Source organism: Camellia sinensis, chromosome 1 (genome assembly GCF_055761805.1).
Source record: "Camellia sinensis isolate YWXY chromosome 1, ASM5576180v1, whole genome shotgun sequence".
Lineage (NCBI taxonomy): Eukaryota > Viridiplantae > Streptophyta > Magnoliopsida > Ericales > Theaceae > Camellia > Camellia sinensis.
Window position 1 is genome coordinate 204645094 of NC_138961.1, and position 25699 is coordinate 204670792.

At 36.6% G+C, this 25699-nt stretch overlaps 1 protein-coding gene across 7 annotated transcripts; it reads left to right on the plus strand.

Moving 5' to 3' along the window:
- Positions 1-25322, plus strand: LOC114315149 (FAD/NAD(P)-binding oxidoreductase family protein). 7 transcript variants are annotated; one of them, XR_014365955.1, is made up of 18 exons: positions 6-370; positions 451-612; positions 1884-2063; positions 2284-2341; positions 8629-8679; positions 10057-10139; positions 10777-10864; positions 18244-18285; positions 18379-18453; positions 18557-18625; positions 21891-22006; positions 22821-22933; positions 23054-23169; positions 23263-23324; positions 23868-23947; positions 24114-24234; positions 24656-24722; positions 24972-25322. XR_014365955.1 is itself a non-coding variant. In XM_028261715.2 (16 exons), the coding sequence occupies exons 1-16, from the start codon at positions 111-113 to the stop codon at positions 25132-25134; spliced, it is 1728 nt and encodes a 575-aa protein (XP_028117516.2). In that variant the 5' UTR covers positions 1-110; the 3' UTR covers positions 25135-25322. The 7 variants fall into 7 exon arrangements, 3 of the variants coding, with proteins under 3 accessions (XP_028117516.2, XP_028117517.2, XP_028117518.2); XR_014365957.1 differs by having other exon boundaries at positions 24984-25322; XR_014365956.1 differs by having other exon boundaries at positions 23272-23324.
- The last annotated feature ends 377 nt before the right edge of the window (positions 25323-25699 follow it).

A 25699-nucleotide genomic window follows, 5' to 3' on the forward strand; every position in this document is an offset into this window, starting at 1 on the left:
GAAGTTATTTTGTCCATTTGAAAAAAATGGAATAAAAAAAGAGATCCTTGGCGGGTCTTCTTCGCACTCACTCTCACTCACTCATCAGCAAGCACGAAGTGAGGGCAGAGATGTGGCGGCGAAGGAACTTCAACAGCAGCGCCATCTCCACGATCGTTCTGAAGGAGAAGACTTGGGATGCCCTAGTGATCGGCGGCGGCCACAACGGCCTCACCGCCGCCGCCTATCTCGCCCGCTCCGGCCTCTCCGTCGCAGTCCTCGAGCGCCGCCACCTCATCGGCGGCGCTGCCGTCACCGAAGAACTCATCCCTGGTTTCAAGTTCTCCCGCTGTAGCTACCTCCAAAGCCTCCTCCGCCCCTCCATCATCAGGTTTTTCTTTGCAATCACAATTCGCTTTTGTTCTTGGTTGCGTTAAGTTTACTTGATATTTAATGGTGTTGAATTGAAAGGGAATTGGAGTTGGGGAGACATGGATTGAAGTTACTTAAGAGGAGTCCTTCGTCGTTTACGCCTTGTCTTGACGGGCGGTACCTTCTCTTGGGCCCTGATAAGGACCTTAATTATTCAGAGATTTCAAAGTTCTCTAAACGGGACGCCGAGGCTTATCCAAGGTTCTATTGCTATTTACCCTGTAGAATTTATGTTTATCTTGCTCGTATGTACACAAATACACAGAACATTGTGCATTCTTATTGTTTGCTCAAAGAATAATAAAATTAAATGATTGAATTTTTACAGCATGTTTGGTTATATATATATATATTGGTTCACCAACAAGAAGGATTTAGACCAGCTAATTGTCAGTATAGAGAAAGTCCCACCAAATGTAAGAACACAAATTGGGAAATTTATGATGTAGCCCCGAAGTACAATGAGACATTGTCTATATGGTGATCCAACAAATGAGAAATCATAAAACACACTAGCTGAGTCATTCTTATCTCCCTACCTACTACCTAACAACCCGTAATGTTTCCTGCTACATTATTGGTTAGCAGCACCATGCAAACAATGAACAATGCCCATGATACTTCGGGATTACCGAATAATTACCTCAAAAATAGTGACTCCCACAGCCATTGTACGGTAGGATTTGGCTACTCATTAAGTTTATGCAAATAGGGTATTCAACTCATTTGTGGATACCAAATATGATTGGTTTCAGATGTAGGATATACTAGAACTTGTATAGGAATTGTCTTGATATTGTCAACTTGTCTATATGCTGGCTCAAGTAATTGATCAGTGTTCTGCATGATCAGTTCATTAAGGTTGTGTTTGGTTGGAGGATTTGATGAGGGAACTGAAAAGGGAAAGGGAAAGGGAAATAGAAAGAAAATGAGAAAAAATTGGTAGGATTCGAATTCCAAACTATGTTTGGTTGAGTTGGGAAATGGAGAAGGAAAATAGCCTAATGTTGTGTTTGGTTGGAGGATTTGGGAAGGGATTTGGAAATGGAAAAGGAAAAGGAAAAGGCGTGTGAAATTAGGTGAGATGTAAGTTATTTTATACATATTTCACTTACCTTTTCCCTTCCTTTTCCAAATTCTTTCCCAAATCCCTCAATCAAACACAGTGTAAGTGAACCCAAAAGACAAAAAGTGGGATTGCATTTCTTTTTTCCTTTCCATTTCTCTTATCAAATCTTCCAACCAAACACAACCTAAGAATCTTTGGGGTGAGAAAACAACAATTTGAAATTATTTCAACTGATATGCATCTAAAGTGGTTTTGCATATGCTGTTAACATGGATTTTCTTTTGAAGGATTTTTATTTTTAAAATTTATTTGTCTTTATATATTGTCCCCTATCCAATAGGAACTAAACTGAGTGTACTTTATTTTATTTATTTGTCTTTATGTATTGTGTTCAAGTATGCAGATATGAGAATCAGCTGGAGAAGTTTTGTGAGTTCATGGATCCACTCCTGGATTCGCCTACTCCTGAAACGTTGCAAGGTGTTTCATCTTTTAGTACCCAGATGAAGAATAAGCTACATAAATCGGCTTTTTGGGCTCGGTTTCTGCGGCAAGCTGTCTCCTTGGGGCAAAAAGAACTAGTGTAAGAATTCCTTTTCTAATCCAAGGTTTGCTTCATTTAGTGTCGCCATGTTGGCCTGTGATCACAAACCGAAAACAGTATAACAGTAAATAGATAACTACATTAGTCAAGTCCATAAGCCATATCTAGTATAGACGTCTATGATGGGCAGGTTTATTTAGTGTTGATGTGTTTGTGATCTCTCGCTGTTTTTCTAACTTGTGCTGATTATTTTTTTCAGGGATTTCATTGACCTCTTACTATCTCCGGTGTCGAAGGTCTTGAATAACTGGTTTGAGGTTGTTGCATTATTTGAATACCTTTTTACACGTGCTTTGACTTTCTGGACTACTGTTTTTTGTATGCATGCTTGTATTTTTATTTTCAAAATTTTTCCATTGTAATATGTGACAAAAAGGTGAAGTTTATTTGACTATCCATCAGTGCAAGTTTGCTTTTTCCTTAAAATTTTATCCCATCTTGTTCCAAAACTTCTTTAAAAATAGTTGAATTTTGGATTTGAAATTAAGTTGAGCATTTATTGTTCCTTGGAAGGGTAAAATTTGACATAATGGCTTGTTCTTACTTTTCCTTTTCTTTTGATTTGTATATTTGTGGATCTTAGACTTTTCATCTTCTCATATATTTCAATTTAACAAAGTGTTTTAAACTGTTAAAATCCACCTACTCTCCACCTACTTCACCCACTTAAACCTACTCCACTAAACCTAACCCACTACACCACTACCACCTCCACTTCACCTATTCCTTACCTACTACACACTCACCCTCTTCTATATATAGGAATCATGAATCATTGTAATAGATATCAATATAGATCAATCAATAATACTACAATTTTAATATGGTATCAGAGCAGGTTTAGAACCTAATATTTTCGCTTTCCCGGCGGGCGACAACCTCATCTTAGCTGCCCGCCGGACCTCACCCTAGTCTGCTAAAATTTTCTACACATACCTTGAAATTTCCTTTCTTCAACCTGCTAAGTGCACCACAGACAGCACACATAGACACATACAATTCTCTCTCTCCTGCCACTTTCTGGGACGATGACGAGAATAAAGAATGGACACTACTGGTTCTTAATAACAACGATAGTAGTGATATCAATGTGTTTATCATCGTCTTCGTTGGCTTTTCAATCCGACGAACTTTTGCTAGACGACGAAGAGTTCGGGCTCGAAGGGGCCGATCTCCTCCTGTTACTCGTTCACAGCCAACTAGCCCGGCCCGAACCAAATCATCGGCTCCGGACTCCAAAGTCCAGTTCCCGCTCGAGCACGCCTTTGGGGACTCCGACTTCTCCGCCGCCTGCACCGTCACCTCCACTCCCCCCGTCGTCCGCAAATGGCTCCGAACCACTCTCTGCCATTGCCGCCGCATCCTCCACCATCTCGTCGTCGGCCTCGGCGTTCAATGGCTCCCAGGCTACCGACCCAGTCCCGCAGCCACTCTCCAACTCTGCGTCGGACGCCGTTGCCTCATCTTCCAGCTCCTTCACTCCAAGACTCCACCCACCTTCGCCGAGATCTGCAGAGGAGGCCACACACCTCGCTTCACAATCCTCGGCTTCCACAGAACTCCCACAGAGGCATATATGTGATTCCTACACACACACCCTGTTTCTCTCATTGATGGTCTAACTTTTTATTTTTTTATTACTATTATTATTATATCACATAATCCATGCACTCCTGTTCCCCATTCCACTATTATTTTTTTTTATATTTGTTTTAATCCCTCTTTTGCAAAGCCACCGACAGTTTGCACACCTATCATCATTTTATTTTATTTTATTTTACCCCCTCATCCTATTTTGATCATGATAATTATGTCTTCACTACCCCACTTTCTTTATTTTATATCTATATCTATATCTCTCTTTTTTATTCTACCCATATTATTATTATTATTATTATTATTATTATTATTATTATTATTATTATTATTATTATTATTTTCAAAACAAAAAAAAAACAAAAAAACAAAAAAAAATCATTCCAGTTGATTTTTCTGCATTACCACACCTACCATTCGCGTTTGCCAAACACACTTGCTTTATTCATTTCAGGGATCAACCCCGATCATACTTTTACACACAGAAAAAAAAAACCACATCCACAAGTGGAATTTTTTCTTCTCTACTCTGCCGCCGGTCTTTTCTTCTTGCCTCCGTCCTGGGCGGCCCTTGCCGGTGTTGCCTCCGTGTTTCCCACTCCACTGGGCATGATCACTACTCCCTGCTCCTCCACTGCAGCATATGGCGGCCCTCCAAATCGGAACATCACGGTGGCCTTCCGCTTCAGCTCCTTGTTTTCTGCCTTTAGCACACTTATCTCTGCTCGCGCATCCTTATACATGCGTTGGAGCAGAACCAGCTGGGAGTTTAACTGTTGCACCTCATTTGTCCTGCTCTGCAGCCGGTGCGACAAGTTTGTGACCGCAGTCATGGTTTCCACACATGACTTCAGAGTATACTGATTGGCCTCAATATCAATTTGCACCGCCATTTTTTGCTCCACCGACCGCATCGGAAAGTTCAACGGAGCAAACACAGAGGTGTTTGGTTGAGGTTCACTGGCCACCGCACCAGTTCTCTCTCTTGTTGACTCATTGAGGTCGGGAAAGAGAGTGAGCAGCCCACGGGAAGACGAAGCCATTTTCTGGGCAACAGAGTGTTACAGCGTATTACAAGAATTTCTCTCTCAGCAAAGGAAGAATTTTTCAGAGGTTTCTCTCAGTTTTTCTGTCTCAGCTTCTGCCTCAGCCTCAGCCTCAGCCTCAGCCTCCGTCTTGGTTAAATAGCCGAGGCAGCCACGCGTATCGCGCGCCACATGACGCCAGACGACAAAACGGGCGCGCAAGCTAATGTGGTGACGCGCCTCGCCATCATGTCCGGCACATCTTTTTATGACTTGGGCTCGCCTTTTGATGGCACGCCTTTTTATGGATTGGGCACGCCTTTTGATGGCACGCCTTTTGAAAAATTGGGCACACCTTTTGAGGGTGCGACTTTTTAAGGGTCCAACAAGACTCTATAAACTGTCCCGACATTGATTCCGGTTAGCTCCTTCATGGGTCCGACAAGACTCTGTAAACTGTCCCGACATTGATTCCGGTTAGCTCCTTCAAAGGGTCCGACAAGACTCTGTAAACTGTCCCGACATTGATTCCGGTTAGTTTCTACAAGGGTCCAGCAAGACTCTGTAAACTGTCACAACAACTGTCTGCTACAACGGTCCGACATGACCCCATAAACTGTCTTCTACATCGGTCTAACACCGCCATCCAGTGTCCTCTACACCATTATGACACCACCATACAGTGTCCTCTACATGGTTATGACACCCCCATACAGTGTCCTCTACAACGTTATGACACCACCATCCAGTGTCTTCACCAATGGTCTGACACGACCATACAGTGTCTCTTATCCTCTTTTATTTTTATGTATTTTCTTGTCTTGTTACTCTCTCCAAACTCAAGTTGGTTAGTTCCTATCCCCCTTGAGTTTGCGGGGGGCTGTTAAAATCCACCTACTCTCCACCTACTTCACCCACTTAAACCTACTCCACTAAACCTAACCCACTACACCACTACCACCTCACCTACTCCACTAAACCTAACCCACTACACCACTACCACCTCCACTTCACCTACTCCTTACCTACTACACACTCACCCTCTTCTATATATAGGAATCATGAATCATTGTAATAGATATCAATATAGATCAATCAATAATACTACAATTTTAATATAAACCATCCAGATTCAGTGTCTAAGCCTATATTATCAACTTGTTGTTGGACCTTGTGTTTTTTGAATTCATTAGGCAATCTCATTAGTGTGTTTGGTTTGAGTTTTTGGATTAAGTTTTTGAAAATTGAGTTTTTTGGTTTTCGTGTTTTTTTTGTTTTTAGTGAATATTTTTAAAATTTTAAACATTTTTTTTTTTACTTTTTTAGATGCACTTTACTTAGATGTATCTAAAAAGTAAAAAATTTGTGAAAAATATATTTTAAAAAGTTAATAAATACATAAAAATACAAAAAATGTATTGAATTCTCGTATTTATTTTTTTGTATTTTTGGTATTTAGTGAATTTTTAAAAGGTTGTTTTCACAATTTTTTTACTTTTTAGGTATATTTATGTTAGGTATATCTAAAAAATAAAAAAAATTTGCTTAAAATATTAAAAAAATTCAGTAAAAACCAAAAACACAGAAAACAAAAATGTAGAATTTTCCGAAAAATGTTTTTGAAAAACTTTAACCAAGCAAAGTGTCACTACCACAACCACATCAATATTAGTCTTGCTCTCTCAATTGGTGCAGTCTTTGTTTGCTTACTCATTATTAAGCCTTTTTAACCATCTAATTACTGAGAAGACCTAGATGAAATGGAGATATGAAATGGCCTGCTGAAATTTGGAACTACAGCCGCCTTTTAGCATCTGGTTGTTCCAACTCATTTGCCATAATAATGAAAAATCATTTTTGAGTGCATTCATGCATTGTGAATTTGTAACATATAATGGTTGCTTCTTTTTTTTTTTTTTCTCTCTAATTTTTTTTTTTGGAATTTATGTACCAAAGCACTTTCTATGGAGTTCTTTCATCCCTCCTGATTTAGGCCCTTTTTTTTGGACCTATGTATTGTGCTCAAACATGGATAGGACATGTGGGTCACACTTCTACCAAAATTTGGGAACTGTTACCCAGGAAATGCATGCTTCTGAATGCTTCCTATGGAGTGTATTTTTTATGTGTTAGTGTATTTGTGTTCATGTGGAAAAACTAAGATCATTAGAGGGCTGTCAATGTTAGTTAAATTAAAGTATATTTGCCCGCTAAACAAACAGTATAACTTGCATTCTTGATTATCAATGTGTCATCCATGATACATACTTAGAAGTAAATTTAGATACATATGTATACCTATACATTACTTCTCCTATGGAAAATTGTGGACTTTCTTCTTACTGCTGTGATGGCATAAAAATATTGTGTAGTGCACACCTATATATGCAATAATAAATGTATAGCACCATTGTATAGTTTATACCTACATGTATATGCTTGTATACCTCTGTTATCAGAATCTTATGATTCGCGATTGAATTCACGATTCGATTTGCAATTTTTGCAAAATCGATACGAATCTATGGGTGAATCTATTTTGGAAGTGAATCTCCAGTGAATCACACGATTCACAATCAATTCACGATTCGATTTACTTTTACGATTCATGCAATTTTTAAAATTATTGTATCCGACATATTTTTGACTATTTTTTTCTCTATCTTTTTAGCGAAAATGACATAATGCAACTTCTAGTAGCGTTTAATACCAAAATAACCAACATATATACATGATTTGTTATTATTTTAGTGATCATGGAGTTTTTAATAGGATCCAATCAGATTCAATCAGACCCACTATATTTTTAACCTTTCTTCTCATTTTTTTCCCTTTAAAAAATCATAATATATCTTCTAAAGATGTTTAAGATTAAAGTTACACTATGAATTATCTATTGTTATTTTATTAAATTGAATATTACATTTGTGAGATCAGTTATACCTTTTAAAATGTTTTAGACTTTAAAATAAAAGATTCTAAATAATTCTTTCTTATTATTTACTCACTGTTACTTAGAAAAGTATGTATGCTTATCGTTCAAATATCAATATCGTTGTCAATTATTGTTATTTTAAAAATTGATAATTTGTGTATTTGATTATTATCTTTATTAAGAATGGTTGATAAGAAATATCTAAAAAAGAAAAAAGAAAAAAAAAGGTAATATGGTGATCTTACATAGAAACTTTTGCTACCTTGTTGCTTATTAAACTACGTGATTATCATTCAAAATAACATTTTTATATATTTAAGTCTAAATATTTTATATTCATAAGATATATTTAACATCTAAATGTGTAGATATATGTTTTTAAGTAATTTAGAAAAAGTGACCGAATTTTTACGATTCACGATTCGATTCAATTCGGGATTCGATACGAGGTCATTTCGATTCATGATACGAATCCCGATTTGACAACTATGTTGTATACTGATATGGTGTGTCTTCATCACCCATGTACTTGTAGATGTATGGGTAATAGGTCTCATGACAAAAAGGTGTGGTAGGCATATTTTCTAATTGTCATTGTTTTTTAGTGTTCTGTTGGTGTCTTAACAAGTGTTGGCACCATGAGGTGCTGAAAGTGTTCAGAATGGTGTTAATTAATAAAGAAAGTTGTCCTACATATTTAGGCAGTTAAAATTCCAAAAAGCTATCTGTATGACTCTACTTCAGTTACTAATTTTTCTTATAGCCAAGTAATTTGAAATTCCATCTGCAATGTTGTTTGAATGTGTCTTTGCAAAGTTGGTTTAAATGTTTAAAGGAGTTTTGGACCACCTCCTTTTTTTCTCTCAATTTTTTCTGCTTTGTGTTTACAGTCTTCTGTGGACTCAACTCAAATACTGGAGTTTGGTTTTATCAGCACTGATTTTTTTTATCAGCACTGATTTTTTGTCTCTATCTTGGATATCTGCAGAGCAATGTTCTAAAGGCAACCCTTGCAACAGATGCAGTGATAGGAACTACGGTAAGAATCTCACCTATAATCTGGCAAACACACTGGTTTCAGGTGTGTGTACATGCAATCATGCTGGTAGTTACATGCGTGGTGCTGCTTTATCATTTGTGAATGTGAGTGGTTGAGTTGGTCACCAGCATCATATCTTATCAGAGTTGTTGTGGCACGAATATGAAGTGGTGACTCATTGACTAGGAAAAGTGGCAATTTATTGAAGCAGAATTTTTGGTTGTGTTGTCTGAATTTTTTATTTGTTCAAACACACTCACAAGCCTTCCCTGCTTTATTTGTTTTTACTTATATCAATAACTCAATCAAAATGCAATTATGTCCAATAGCAAAATGTCTGTTATCCTAAGCGCTTGGATTTTCTTCCGTGACAGTGAAATCTACAGATTGTAGGTTAAGACTTCTTTGTTTTTTTTTGTGCAGCTGTTGGAATTTGGATAAAATGTAATCAAAATTCATAAATTCATTCATTTGATGATGTTGTATTTTGTACAAAGGTCACAAAGTGTGTCAATCTTTGGAAATGACAAAAGAGTCTGACCATTTGGGCTAGTTATCGGCCTCCAAACCTTCGCATCTACTATGTCTTAGTTGATGAACCATGCCTCAACTCTTGTCCCTGAAGAACTTCCACTTTTGGAGTGTGGCCCATGTCCTTCATCGATTCTTGCTCAATATCTAGTTTGAGGCCTAAACCTATCACATTGGAAATGATAGAATTATTTAATTTTATGACTTCTGTTTGTGTTTCATTGCTCTTTTGTGAGAAGATGTCTGCCTCCTCTCTCCCTCTCTCTCATGCGTGCATACATGCACTTAAACACTCACCTACAAACACTGCATACACAGTTGAAAGGTTGCATCGATTTGAAACAAATAAGAAAAAGAAAAAGCAAAAGATTCAGTACTATGATTTTGTCTGTGTTTGCTTATGTTATATAGAACTTCTGATACTCTGTTTTGCAAATTGAGTGATTAAAAACAGGAAGCAATTCAAGGATTTAATGGTATAGATGGATTTGCTGTACCCAAATACTGTTTGGATGGAGTGTATTGAAAATTATTACTCATGAATCAATAATATCTTTACGAGTGACCTAGTGCCTTAAACCCGCTGTATAACATATTTGCTTTTAAAGATTTTTGAGAAGCTATTCCATTAAATTTAAGTCTTTACTTCAAGTTGTCAAGACACTTTAATAGCATTCCCGTGTTGCCTTTTTAATAAGCGCTGCAGTCAACATACATACAAAGAATTGTTTCTAGCTTAAGATTTAATTTTATATATTATTGAGTGGGCTTACGAGACTTCAGCTAATGATAGACATGTTCCGCAAAATTATGAACATTAGTAATTCTCCTCATTTTGTATTGTAGGGAAGTGTCACTACCCCTGGGAGTGGATATGTTCTACTGCATCATGTGATGGGAGAAACAGATGGTGATTGTGGTATTTGGTCGTACGTATCTTAGTTACTGACTTTATTAGAGGATGTTTATATTATTGTAATTATACAGAATCAAGAGGCTACAAAATGTCTTTCATGGACTTTATTTGGAACTCTGTCCCCTGGTATTTTGATTGGTTTCCATTGGCACATGATCGTATATGCATTATATATGTTAAATAGAATTGTCAATGTCCGTAACATTCACTATTGACTCACGCATTGCTCTCTCTCTCTCTCTGCATGCATGTATAAATACATAAATATGCATATATTCTTTTTGAAGTGTTATGTTGAATTTTTTTATTTGTGGTGCCTTGAGCTACATATTTTATTTTCTTTGTACTAATATATTCATTCTTGATAATGTGATTTATTTTGTACTTTTAATATTGAGAATTTTTTTTTTTTTTTTTTTTTGGGAGGGGGGATTATTATGATTTCTTTGAAACCATAGTTCTACTGAGTCGAATTAATTTAACAACTTCACTTTGACCACAAAAAAAAAAAACTTACAGATTGTACTTTCTTGAATGGTTGATATTTTTACTGTTAACCTATGATTGAGAAAGCATTCATAGATAGATAATCACATTTTATGCTCTGTCATGGATGACATGTAATCTTGAGAGACTGAAATAATTTGTAGGCATGTTGAAGGCGGGATGGGCTCAGTGTCATTGGCTATCAGTAAAGCTGCTAGGGAAGCTGGGGCTCATATTGTGACCGATGCAGAGGTATGCTCAATTGGAATTACTCTTTCTTAGGCTTCATAATTTGATTCCCTTCCTGGTGGAAAAATGTTCTTCTTGAAGTATTTGCTTCACTTTCCGATGTCTCATATGGTTGCTTTTTGTTTAGAAATTAATGAAAACCTTTTGAAATACGGGAATCTTTATGTCAAGGAGTTTTTATATTGGTTGAGATCCTTAAATGGGTTGAAATGCATAAAAAATTATGCTGTGTTGAATGTTTTTCAAGGTTGAAACCATGGGTAGTTAGGTTTATGTGCAGTGATTTGGTCAAATTACTTTCTTATAGAGTGGAGGAACTGGAGATTGAGGAGTTAACTATCTAACTAATCACTGCCACGAGATCGAGCAATTTGCAAGGGGGAATTTGACCTTTTAGTAGGCTTGTCTCCCATCTTGGCTGAGAGAATTTCTCTAAATTTATTCAACGACCAAGTTGGGTATGCCAGAGTGTTGTGGCTCAGTACAATGAGTTCATGGTATAAGGAGGTAGCTAGAAATAATGGAATTTCGGCTGTCTAATTATATCACTATAAAGACTACAAAATAAAAAATAAAGATTCATTGTAGGATCTTGTAATTGGGAAAGGAGATTTGACAAAGATCTTTCATTTTTCCCTCTGGCTGGATATTGGATAAACATGATCTGATACAACCATTTGGTAGAAGACATTGTGATGCAGAATATAAGAAGCTCGAGGAAGCGTAAATTCAAAGAAGTGGCGATATTTGGAAATTGGAATGGTTTCAAAGAGAAATCAATAGGAATCATACATAATCATGTTTTTAATATTATTATAGTTCTATTTTATGATTATTTTTATGTTTTCTAGGATTTTTAGGCGAGGGGTATTTTGGTAATTTTATATTTAGTGGCATGGGTTGTATGGGTTGCCCATGGGTCGTCTTGTGGGTCAAGTTATTTAATTAGTCTTTGTTTTTCTTTCTTTTTTAGTCTTAAATTAGTTTTAGAAATTAAAGATATTTTAGTAGTTTCTTTTTTTGGTTATAGTTGGTTTAAAAAGTCTCCTAATTCTATATAAAGCCATGTAATGCCTATAATTCAATGAAGTTGATATTTTATAAAAAGTTGAGAGCTTTGAAGCTTCTTTATGGGTTGTGTGATGCAATCAAACCCTTGGTGTGATACCTAAGGAATTCTAGGATTGATTCCTAAATTTATCTTCTCTTTTCTTCCCCCCCCCCCCCCTTTCCTTAAATTTCAGCACCTTCACAGCCCCAGAACAGCCCTTACAGCGCTGTCCCTATTCGTCCTGCATCAGTTTGGTATCAGAGCGAAAGATCCTATTGTTTTGTGGAATTTCCGGAACATGTCTACGCATCTTAGAAGATCTCTCAGAAGGGGAATATTTTCTGAAAACCAAAGAGATCAAATTCTTTTTAAAATTGTGGAGTAGTTAGATAGTTTAAAAGTTCAGCTTAATTCTTTAGAAAGACGAGCAGTCTAACAGAAGGTTGTAAACAGTCAGATTATAAAGGGAAAAAATAATTTGATTGATGAATCCAAAACACCCAAGGGCACCAACTTTGAATAAATTCATCAACCCAAATTCTGTGTGTTCCAAGATAGATTGTGGATGACAAGCAAACTTTTTCCATGGGAAAGATGACCAAATTTCAAAGAATGAAAAAGCATTTATTGATGATTCAAAAGAAATCCAACAATTCCCTATAAAAATTGTTGTTCAAGAGTCTCAAGAACAAGTTGCTGGTCTAGAACCAGATTTGTCTTTAGATGTTAATAAGTTATTAGCTGAGTCTAATTTAGAGCCAATAGAGATGTCTCTGGAGCCTGCTGTTCTGGATATTGTCCAAATAGAAGATTCGGAGGCCACACAAGATGTAGGGATTGAAGAATTATAGCAACAAGTTGTTGCTACTGACCCTAATAAGGCCTTACAAGTCACCAATTTGCTGCCTAAAATCTCTCCAACAGAGCCAAACAAGAACATAATGCATGGAATGAATTTTGCAGCCCAAGATTTGGATCAATTAAAGAATGTTTCAATTCCTTCTATTGATGTTGTCGTTCCTGACATATTTAGTATCATGAAGGACAAGATCAATTTCTCAAAATTTTTGTTCCTATCTCCAACAAAGAAAAGGCGGCAACAACTTAAAGATTTTAACATGAAGCCGCGGATGCAATTTCAAAGCTTGTGGATGTTTATACTTCAACACTTCAAAACTCAAGGTCGAGTTTTTTCCAACCAAGGGAGAATAATGCAGAGAATATAAGAAGCTTGAGGAAGAGTAAATTCAAAAAAGCGGTGATATTTGGAAATTGGAATGGTTTCAAAGAGAAATCGATAGGAACCATACATAATCATGTTTCTTGCTGGAAATTTGTGTTAATGCATATAATAAGATAGTGGCATATGATAGTGGTGTTGGTGGTAGATAGTGGCATGTATATAATATGATAGTGGTGTTGGTGGTAGATAGTGGCATGTATAGAATATGATAGTGGTGTTGGTGGTAGATAGTGGCATGTATATAATATGATAGTGGTAGATAGTGGTAATATATAATATGTAAGTGGCATATAATGGGTTATAATGATGTTTGTAATATCTCCTATATAAGGAGTGTCATTTGGTCTTGTAAAATAAGAAGTTTTGAATATAACAGAAATATATTCCTTCTTCCTCATATTTTCGGAGTTCTTCTTCCTCATATTTTCTAAGTTGGTATCAGAGCTACAAAAAACACAGCAGCCCTAAAACCGTCATAGCCATGTCGGAAGTCACGTCCGAAACCACTTCAACCCCTGCCGCTGCCATTCTGTTGAAAACATCAAACTCTCACTCTGTCCAAATCACCACCATCCGCCTAAATGGTGATAATTTTCTCCGCTGGTCACAATCTGTCCGGATGTATATCCGTGGGCAAGGAAAGATCGGTTACATCACTGGTGACAAGAAGGCTCCTGCTGTTAATGATCCGCTGTTCGACAGTTGGGACGCTGAAAACTCCATGGTTATGACATGGTTGGTCAATTCCATGGAGGAGGATATAAGCTCTAATTACATGTGCTATCCTACTGCACAAGAATTGTGGGATAATGTTAGTCAGATGTATTCTGACCTAGGAAATCAATCTCAAGTTTTCGAATTAACTTTGAAGTTGGGAGAGATTCGTCAAGGAGATGATTCCGTCACCAAATATTTCAATTCGTTGAAAAGGTTGTGGCAGGATCTTGACATCTTCAACACATACGAATGGAAATCGGTTGACGACTGCAACCACCACAAGAAAACTGTGGACAAGAATCTGACGTGAAAAATTTATTCACAAATTTTTACAATATGATTGAAAACCAATTTCAAACCAAAATTGGTATTTTACATTCTGATAATGGAACAGAATATTTCAATGAGCAGTTGGGTGAGTTTTTGGAAAAAAAGGGAATTTTTCATCAATCTACATGTCGGGATACCCCTCAACAAAATGGCATTGCAGAACGAAAACATAAACATCTACTTGAAGTAGCACGTGCTATAATGTTTTACATGCATGTTCCTAAATATTTATGGGGTGAAGCAATTTTAACAGCCTCTTATTTGATAAACAGGATGCCTACAAAGGTGTTAACATACAAAACGCCTTTCGATTGTCTCAAAACTTTTTTTCCTGACACGAGGTTGTTTTCTGATTTACCCGCCAAAGTTTTTGGATGTACTGCCTATGTTCATGTTCCTAGTCAATTTCGTTCAAAACTTGACCCCCGTGCTATAAAATGTGTTTTTTTGGGTTATTCCTCAAACAAAAAGGGGTATAAGTGTTTCGACCCTCAAACCAAGAAATTTCATGTGAGTATGGATGTGTCATTTGTGGAAACAAAATCCTATTTCCCCAACACTTCTCTTCAGGGGGAGACAAGTGGAGTAGAAGACCGTTTTTGGGATATTTCTATCCCGCTCCCCAATGTCATTTATCCTACACAAAAACCACATCTGTCTGTTAATGATCACTTAGGAGAACCAAGTTCTATGGTGCCTAGTCAAGAAGATTCTTGTTTAGGGGGAGAAGTACTACAAAATGATCTAAATCCTGAGCTTCAGGTTTATACTAGGAAGCGATTTCATCTGAGGAATAATGACCCGAATGTCCATCCTAATGACCCGAATGTCCACCCGAGTTCTGGCATCGAAATTTTAGGTAATCCTATTCCTTCTATTTCCGACCTTGATGTTCCTATAGCAATTAGGAAAGGTGTCCGAAATTGCATTAAACATCCTATTGCAAATTACCTCTCCTATCAAAGACTGTCTAAAAATCATAGAGCTTTCACATCTAGGATTTCACACTTGTTTGTTCCAAGGAATATACAGGAAGCATTGGATGATCCGAATTGGAAATTAGCAGTCATGGAGGAGATGAATGCTTTAAGGAGAAGTGGTACTTGGGAGATAGTTGATCTACCCAAAGACAAGAAAACAGTTGGGTGTAAATGGGTGTTTACGATAAAATGTAACGCAGATGGAAGCGTTGAGAGATACAAGGCGAGACTGGTGGCTAAAAGCTTCACTCAAACTTATGGGATCGACTATCAGGAGACGTTTGCTCCTGTTGCTAAAATAAATTCCATCAGAGTACTGTTATCTCTTGCAGTAAATTCAGATTGGCCTCTACATCAACTTGACATTAAAAATGCATTTCTCAATGGTGATCTTGAAGAGGAGGTGTTCATGAGCCTACCGCCGGGATTTGAGCAGAGACTTGGAAGCGACAGAGTATGCAGATTGAACAAGTCATTATACGGACTCAAACAATCACCAAGAGCGTGGTTTGAACGCTTTGGGAAGGCAGTTATCAGTTGTGGCTTCTCGCAGAGTCAAGCAGATCACACAATATTTTATAAACATTCAAAAAACAGTAAAATTGCAATTTTGATTGTTTATGTTAATGACATCATTTTAACTGGTAATGATGAAGCAGAGTTAGCAGCCCTCAAAGAGAAACTCGCAAAAGAATTTCACATTAAGGATCTGGGAGCCCTCAAGTATTTCCTCGGAATGGAATTTGCAAGATCCAAGGAAGGTATATTCGTTAATCAGAGAAAATATGTTCTTGATCTCCTTGGAGAAACAGGTATGCTTGGTTGTAAGATGGTGGAGACTCCGATCGAGCCTAACTTGAAGTTACAAGCTGCTAAGGCTGAAGAAGTCAAAGAGAGGGAACAATATCAGCGACTTGTCGGGAAATTGATTTACTTGTCTCATACGCGGCCTGATATTGCCTTTGCAGTCAGCATGGTAAGTCAGTTCATGCACTCACCAGGGGCAGAGCACTTTGAGGCCGTTTATAAGATCTTAAGATATTTGAAAGGAACTCCAGGGAGAGGCTTACTGTTCAAGAAACATGGACATCTTCAAGTTGAAGTATACACAGATGCAGACTGGGCAGGAAGTGTTACAGACAGGAGATCAACATCCGGATACTGCTCCTTTGTAGGTGGGAACCTAGTTACATGGCGGAGTAAAAAACAGAATGTGGTAGCTAGAAGTAGTGCAGAAGCAGAGTTCAGAGCTGTTGCCCATGGAATCTGTGAAGTAATGTGGATTAAAAGAATTCTTGAAGAATTAAAGCTTTCTCACCCGACACCTATGAAGGTCTATTGTGACAACAAAGCAGCTATATCTATAGCTCATAATCCAGTTCTACATGATCGCACAAAACATATAGAAGTGGATAAACATTTCATCAAGGAGAAAATCAATGCTGGCATAATCTGTATGACCTACCTTCCAACAGGTGAACAATTAGCTGATGTGCTAACGAAGGGACTACACAAGAAGCAATTTGATAAGCTGACTAGCAAGCTGGCTATGGAAGATATCTTCAAACCAGCTTGAGGGGGAGTGCTGGAAATTTGTGTTAATGCATATAATAAGATAGTGGCATATGATAGTGGTGTTGGTGGTAGATAGTGGCATGTATAGAATATGATAGTGGTGTTGGTGGTAGATAGTGGCATGTATAGAATATGATAGTGGTAGATAGTGGTAATATATAATATGTAAGTGGCATATAATGGGTTATAATGATGTTTGTAATATCTCCTATATAAGGAGTGTCATTTGGTCTTGTAAAATAAGAAGTTTTGAATATAACAGAAATATATTCCTTCTTCCTCATATTTTCGGAGTTCTTCTTCCTCATATTTTCTAAGTTTTCTAATATTATTATAGTTCTATTTTATGATTATTTTTATGTTTTCTAGGATTTTTAGGCGAGGGGTATTTATATTTACCGACATGGGTTATTTAATTAGTCTTTGTTTTTTTTTTTAATATTTGGTTTTAAATTAGTTTTAGAAATTAAAGATATTTTAGTAGTAGGTTTTTTTTTTTTTTTTTTTTGTTATAGTTGGTTTAGGAAGTCAACTAATTCTATATAAATCCATGTAATGCTTATAATTCAATAGAGTTGATATTTTATAAAAAGTTGAGAGTTTTGAAGTTTCTTTATGGGTTGTGTGACGCAATCAAACCCTTGGTGTGATGCCTAAGGAATTCTAAGAGTGATTCCTAGATCTATCTTCTTCTCTTTTCTTTCCGCCCCCCCCCCTTAAATTTCAGCACCTTCACAGCCCCAGAACGGCCCTTATGGCGCTGTCCCTATTCGTCCTACATCACATTGCACTTAAAAAAAACCTATTTTTTGTGAAAGGGGCATGGTATGATGTCATTCAGGCTTCAGCTAGAATAGCCACCAATATTGGTATAAGCTAGCTGGTATACTGAAGTTATAAGCAAGAGCTACCATGATGATGGCCAACATAGGGATCATTCGAGGACCATTTTGTGGCTTCTGTTTTTGTTTCCAACCTTTTGGTTCCTTTCTTTTCATATTTGTAGCAGAATTTAAATAGTTTAATATAAAGTTGTTTTTGACCCCTCCCTCACTATTGTTCATGTTTGGTTATATAGTTACTAGTATGCCTTTTGGCAACAGTTTTCTGTAGTATCCATGGTCACTAAGCTTCTGATCCACATGCAACTCCACAAAACTTTAGTATTTAGATTGGTACTTGTTTTTTGTATTTGTATTGTTTTTTGAAATTTCTCGAGTGAAGTATTTGTTTCAAATGCTCTTCATTTTATAATTGAAACAGAAAAATAGTTTAAATGCCAAATTTGAGAGAAATATGGTTCATCTGATTAACCATTTTCGTAGTTCGCAATGAAATTAATAAGCTAGGAAACATACATCCTTAGTTCTTATCATACCTTTTCCTCTTCTTTTTTCAAGAAATAGTAAATTATTTACCTTTTTGCTAGTTTGGTCATGTCTAATCTATTATCTTGCTACCTATGAGGATGTTTTTTGTTATTTAGGTTTCAAGATTGATGATTGAGGACTCTGGAGCTGTAAATGGGGTTAGTTTCATTATCTGGATTTCTTCAATGAAATGGATTTTCGAGCTTCGAAAAAGTAATTTAGATATTAGGAACCTGGGTGGAATCATTTAGGTTATATTGGCTGATGGGACAAAGGTGCATTCCTCAGTTGTTTTGTCAAATGCAACCCCTTACAAAACTTTTATGGTAATATTCCCTACCACTATTATTTGACTTGTAGAATTCAGGTTTTGCTATGACATTGTCAACTTTCTGTTTTAATTGGATTTCTTATGCTTTTCTAACACAGGAATTGTTACCTGAAAATGTTCTTCCAGATGATTTTATCTGTGCCATTAAGCATTTGGATTATAGCTCCGTAAGTTTCTTTGTATATTACTTGTTACTTTCTTCTATTATTAGATAATCTGTGCTGTTCATGCCGTTATTTTCTTATCAACAAACAAAATTTTGAAAAAAAATAGTGTTGAGAATAAGATTTTTTAAGCTTCTTGAGTACTGCAATGACATCCAGGAGCAACAGCATTCCATCCAATGGGTTCGTACTTCCACTGAAATTACAGAGCATTTTGAACTTTCTGAGAAATAAAAGTGAAACGTATATATAGTTACCAAAACTTTAAGATTCTCAATTGAAATTTCTCAAAGCAATCTGACTAGTTTGCGAATATTAGAGATCTTCAATATTTGAAATAATAATAATAAATAACTTTTCATCTTTGTGTATGTATTATCTATATATTGTGTAAGAATTTTAATTAAAGAATTTGGAGGAAGTTAAAAACTCCAAACTTCTGCTGGTCAAGGTGAATGATTGATATATAATTGATCAACAAAATCAACTGAGCAATATTTCATTTTTTAGGTTGCCCCATTGAGGAGTTCCCTCTTAAATATCTGGGTTTGCCTTTAGGAGGGGATCCTCGAGCGGATTCTTTTTGGAATCTGTACTTGTCGAGATTGGGAAAAGAATAGATGGCTGGAAGAGAGCGTTATTGTCTAAGGGGGGATATACATTTTGGTGCAATCACTGCTGAGTTGCATCCCTATCTACTCGTCTTTGTTTACGATTCTGGTAAGGATTGCAAAGAAAGTCGGGAAGTTGGTGCGAGACTTTCTTTGGGAAGGGTGTAATGAAGATAAGAAGGATCACTTAGTTAAGTGGGAGGTGGTTTCTCTCCCTAGGGAGAAAGGGGGTCTTGCTATCGGGAATATTGTTGCGAGCTAAGAAGCACAGGTACGGGTACGAGTACGGGTATGCCGATACGGCAAAATCCCAAAAAAGTAGGGTACGGGTACGGCTGCGGTATGCCGATATTTTTTTTTTTTTTTTTTATTTTTTATAATTATGGTTAAAAGATCCAATCTACAAATTGAAATTAAATATCAAAACTAAAAAGAGAACTATAAAACTAAAAGACAAATATTAATATATTTCAATTCAATATAACCAACACCAATTCAGTCCATAATCTAAGCAAAGGAAAAACAACCAACACCAATATCATAAAAATAATATCTATGATTATTAACATTCTGATCTAATTTTTAATTTTTTAATTTTTTGATCTAATTTATGAACCTAAACTGCTGATCTAATTTTTCTAATTTTTATGAACCTAAATATTTCTAATTTTTTGATCTAATTTTTATTAACATTCTGATCTAATTCTGATCTAATATTTATGAACCTAAACTGCTTGATTAACATTCTGATCTAATTTTTATGAACCTAAATATTTCTAATATTTATGAACCTAAATCACATCAACATGACAACATCAGATTATAACTCTCTGAAGAAGAAACAAGAAACAAGAAAAAAAACGAAAAAAAATAAAGATGGAGAGATTCTGACCAGTTGCTTGATATGGCTGATCTACAGGGGACGAAAATAGATGATAGATGCTTGCTGATCTCTGCCAAAAAAAAAAATGAGATGAAGAAGAAACGAAGAAGATGAGAGAAGACGAGGGTGATGAAACAGCGAAGAAGAAGGAGAAGAAGTCGTACCCGATGCCGTGGGTCGAAGTCGAAGTCGAAGACGAAGCTGGGTCGAAGTCGCCTCTGTGTTGCTCAACTGATAAGATTAGGGCAAAAGTGATGAAATTAGGGCAAAAGGGATGAAATTCGTATATTCATTTTTTCATTTTTTTTTAAATTTTTTTTTAATATTGCTCCGGGACCCCTCAATCTCCAGAAAATTTGATTTCTGCCCCGACGTACCCAAAACGTACCGAATACGTACCCGAGCCGTACCCATGCCGTACCCAACTGAGGCAGACGTACCGGAGTGGTTTTTGCCGTACCCGGTACGCGTGCAGCCGTACCAGTACCGGTACCCGTACCCGATAAGTACCCGGTGCATGTACGGCACTATTTTTGGAGTACCCGTGCTTCATAGGTTGCGAGGAATATTGGACTCTTGAGCAAATGGTTGTGGAGGTTCCCTAGTGAAAGCGAGTCATTATGGTGCTCCATCATTAAAAACAAGTATGGTGTTTAGGACAATGGTAGAGATTCAAATGTGGTTAGGAGAGGCAATTGTCGGTCTCCTTGGAAGTCCATCTCTCATTTATATCCTATAGTGTCTCCTTTCTTGTCTATGAAAGTGGGTAATGGGCTTCATATTCAGTTTTGGGAAGATGTATGGGTGGGGGTTACCTTTTTTGATAGAGCTTTTCCATTTCTTTACAGATTGGTCCGTTTTCGGAATGTGTCAATAGTGTCGGTGGTGTGTTCTAATGAGGCACCGATCTCTTGGAATTTCAACTTCCTTAGGAACTTAAGTGATGGAGAGTCTCATGAGTTGGCCTCTTTGTTGTCATTGATTGCAGGGTTTTCTTTATCTTCATCTTGTGATAGGACTTGGAGTCTCAGTCCCTCCGGGGTATTCTCATGTAAATCTTTGTTTTGGTAAATCTTCTGTTCAGTTGTTTCCACTTCACAACAAAATCTGGAAAGTGGTTGTTCCCCATAAGGTGAAGGTTTTCATGTGGTCCCAGCTCAAGGAGGAATCATGACCAATGATCTATTCCAAAGGAGAACGCCTAATCATTTTCTTTGTCCTCAATGGTGCATGATGTGCAAGAGTAGTTTGGAGTCGACGGATCATTTATTTCTACATTGCTTGATGGCTTTCTCACTATGGCATCGGCTTTTCAGTCTGTGTGGTGATCAGTGGGTAGCTCCGAAAGAATGTACACTTATGCTTCTTGTTAGGTTTGCAGGGTTTGGAGGTAGCCGGAGAGCCAAAGTTTCGTGGTCCTGTATTGTTTGTGCTATTTTTTGGTCCTTATGGCTGGAGAGGAATAAAAGGATCTTTGAAGGAAAGGAGTCAAGTGTTGAAGCGATTTGGGACAAGGCGGGATACTTAGCTTTGCTTTGGGCTTTTGTGTCTAAACCTTTTAGAGGAGTTCCATTTTTCTTAATTTCTAGGGATTGGGCTGTTGTTTGTCATTCCTAATTTTTGGCTTTGTCGTTTATTTTTGCTTTTTGATGTTGTTTTAGAATTTCTGGTTTGAGGGACTCCTTGTCCTCTTTTCTTCATTATGCTTAATAATATTCTTCGTCACTTTTTCCAAAAAAAAAAAAAAAAGATTAATCTGAGTTGTAATGAACAGGGGACTACTAAAATAAACTTAGCTGTTAAAAGCTTGCCCCAGTTTTGGTGCTGCAACTTGTGTCACCCTGATGCTGGCCCTCAGCATGTGGGTACCATTCACATTGGTTCTGAGAGGTATGCTTTTATTTAGTTATGTGATATTCTTTTGGTTCCAGATCCATGTGTTGTTCTGGTCATATTGTCGAGAAACTAGCAGAATGAAAACATTTTAAAACATGAACTTGTTGATCTCTGGAATTGGTTCGAAACCCAAACCTGTATATCAGGAACAGTTGTATTAACTTAATGCATGGGGGAAAAAAAACTTCACTGATGAGATTTTGTAAATTTGTAACTGGCCAAAAAGAGTTAAAATGATGGTGGCATTACTTGTAGATGCAATGTTTGTCACAATTTTAACCTCCTGCTATGACCTCTGCATGTAAAATTAGTTTCATTAGTCAATCATATAATCTGGATTCCTTATGAAGGGAGGTCTGACTGAGTAGATTGACAGATCAAGTTTCTGTTAACTGTATCATGGTGAATATTAGACTCGGGGTTGGAAAGGCAGATCAAATTTGATGGCCACCACAAAACTGTTCACATGAGGCTTAGGTGATCATGAGGATGGTGGTATGGTTTTGGTGACCGTCATGGTGGTTTGATTTACAAAGCTCTTCGTTTGCACTTTGAATATTCCGTCCTACCTCACCAGCTTGTGTAATCAGTCACAGTTTCAAACTTTCATCAACAGATTTTTGAACTATTCAGTAATAAGAGTTGACGGTAGTTCAACATCCAAATGTTGAATGGTCTCAATTATCATGGATGTGAAAAGATTCTGCACTTCCTCTATTGGATTTCATGTCAATGCCCAACTTCATTCCTGAATTACAAAATGAAAAAGATTTATACCTTCTCATAAATTGTTTTTCACTTGCTTTAGTATGGAGGAAATTGACTCAGCCTGTCAAGATGCTGTAAATGGCTTACCTTCACGAAGACCTATTATCGAGATGACAATTCCTTCTGCTCTGGACAAGACTATCTCACCACCTGGTATTTAAAATTTCTTTCTGCAGATGTATTTCTGATTATTTATTTCTTATGGCACGCCAGTATATTTTGTTAGGTTGCATCTTCTACGCTTTAATATTGGCTGCATATTATTTCTACCAGAAAGTGGAACCATAAACCATGAAATTGATGGAAAACTCAAGTTTTATGTTGAGAAAGTTGAACCAAATATGAGTTATGGAAGCCCAATATTGCATCCTCTGATGCTCTGAATAAAGGTACAAAAAATTGGTTGGGAAATCATGGTTGGGTTTCCGTTCTAGTGTTGATGTTAATGCTGTTTGGGGTTGATTTAGCCACTTCTTTTTTAGTTATTGCAGAAAATAGGATCGGTCTTAGCCAGTTGAAGTTGCTTCAGCTTCCCTAGACTTTGGTAGGCCACAACTCTTGTACCTTAGCAGATCATAATCAGGAATTTAGATGTTTTTTTATTTGGAAATGATCCGAGATTAATAATTTTCAAAATGGGACTTGTTGAATCATAAACTTTCAGTCTAAGCTCTTTTATGCTTGCTGAGTGTTTGTTTATGTTTTCTCTCTTTTGTTCCTATAGTTATAGGCACTGTTCTTTTTTTTCTTCATTAAGGGTGCATTTTGTATTATTTTTGTTTTTGTTATTATTATTATTATTATTATTTTGTTATTGAAAACTACTATGAAAACTTGTTTGGAAAACTGTTTCTGGGAAAGTTTTCTGAAAACTCTTTTTATTAGAACACTTTAAAATTGTTTTCTGAATCTTCTAAAACTATTTTTGCAAAAATGAAAATGATACGACACTGAGGGGTGTTGAACTAAAAACAAAAATTTTGAAAACGATACCAAACAAAGCCTTTATGCCTGTTACTGTGCTGAGCTTGACCTATTAGTGTTGATCACTGCATCACATTAATGTTATTTAGCTGTTTCTTTACAGGTAAGCACGTGATCAACTTATTCATTCAATACACACCCTATAAACCCTCTGATGGCAGCTGGGAAGACCCTGCATATAGAGTGAGTAGGATTTAAATAGCGTCTCCTTTTCTACTTCTAACTCTGGTAGTATGTGAAGCATTGATATTGATTTCTCAGTTTGTTTCCTTCTTTATCTCTATGGGCAACACACTTTTTCTGTTTCATTACAAATCATTAGACAGTTAACAGATGAACATTTCTGCAGGAGTCCTTTGCACAAAGATGTTTTACCTTGATTGATGAGTATGCCCCAGGCTTCAGCTCATCAATTATTGGCTATGACATGTTGACTCCACCAGACCTTGAAAGGGAAATTGGTCTGACAGGTATGTTTAGTGCATAGCTGCATGTGTTTGCTGTCCTCAAGAAACAAATTAAAATGGGAAATAGGGAGCCTGGGTATAGTTTTTTTTTTCTTATTTTTTTTCCCCCCGGTCTGACAGGTATATATCTAATTTCTTTTGTGAGTACTGGATCTTCCAGGAGCTATGGCATATGGAACGTTTTTAACTTATATTTTTGGTTCTAAAAATCCTAATCCTAGTTTGGGAGTTGCTCGAGTTTTCTTTACAATAAAAGGAGTTAACCGGTCATGTGTTATGGGTTAGAGTTTAGTGAATACAAGTAGGAAGTCACAGTGAGAATCCCAGACTTGTTAGCCTTGTGATGCTGCTCAACTCTGGTAATTAACTGATTTTCTCGTCATTCATTTCACTAAACTGCATATTCTTGAATGATTTTTGGCAGGAGGGAATATATTTCATGGTGCCATGGGATTAGATTCTCTTTTTTTAATGCGACCTGTAAAAGGATGGTAATTCTCATAAAATTTACATGCTCTCTCCATAAAAATTGTCAATGATAATCTGAGTTAGCTTTGTTATTCTCAGAAACTTGGGAACAAAAAAATGTGCGAATGGATGTACACAGAAAATGAAGTGTACAGGGTTTTTCTTCTTTGTCTTCTCTGATAGTTATGATATATTTGTAGAGCAACTATTTATTTATTTATTTTCATAATAAAAAAAAGTATATATAGTTTATTTTAATGTTACAAATACAGGTCAAATTACAGGACCCCAGTGCGAGGACTTTATTTGTGCGGGAGTGGGGCTCACCCTGGGGGTGGTGTGATGGGTGCTCCGGGGCGTAATGCTGCACGCGAGGTTCTTCAAGACGTTAAAGAAACCACTGAAACGAAAACAGTGCATCACAACACCATGTAGTTATTTTGTCCCATCGGATTATTCTGTGTTTTTTTTTTCTTTTGGTAGAACGGATTATTCTGCGTTTAATGCCTCACTTTTTGTTTCTTTGGACAATGCCGTAAATGACATGAAGATCAAAGCATCCTGTAGACAATAATTCCATAATGACATGAGATCAGTAGTGTCTGATGATTTTCCTTGGCAAATGAGTACGTGTGGAAAATGATTTCTTTGAATTTATTTTATTTTATTTTTTTGGGGGGAAAATATATCTTGAGGATGCCAACAAGCAGTATAAAGTCGTAAACCATGGGCCTCATAGCTGGATTTCTTTTTTTCAAAATATTATTTTTGTACCAGTGAAGGTAAAGGAGTAACACATTAGGATGTTTGCGGTTCGGTTGTGGTTTGGAAATTTTCAATTTGCCATCTGTCTGTCGAATTGGTGGATTAGAAAAAATAATCCTCATTTGTCTACCGAATTGACAGATGGATGTGAATCAGTTTAACGGTTTAAATTTTTATAAATTTTGAACATAATACGACTTGTTAAATTTTTATTTATTTAATTTTATAACAATCC

Bases quoted from the DNA above. Each gene is read 5' to 3' on its own strand.
- LOC114315149 (XM_028261715.2), top strand. From the start codon at position 111: ATGTGGCGGCGAAGGAACTTCAACAGCAGCGCCATCTCCACGATCGTT. The intron at 2,342-8,628 runs GTTGTTGCATTA...GGATATCTGCAG, and splicing joins TCTTGAATAACTGGTTTGAG to AGCAATGTTCTAAAGGCAAC. The intron at 18,626-21,890 runs GTAAGTTTCTTT...TGTAATGAACAG, and splicing joins AGCATTTGGATTATAGCTCC to GGGACTACTAAAATAAACTT.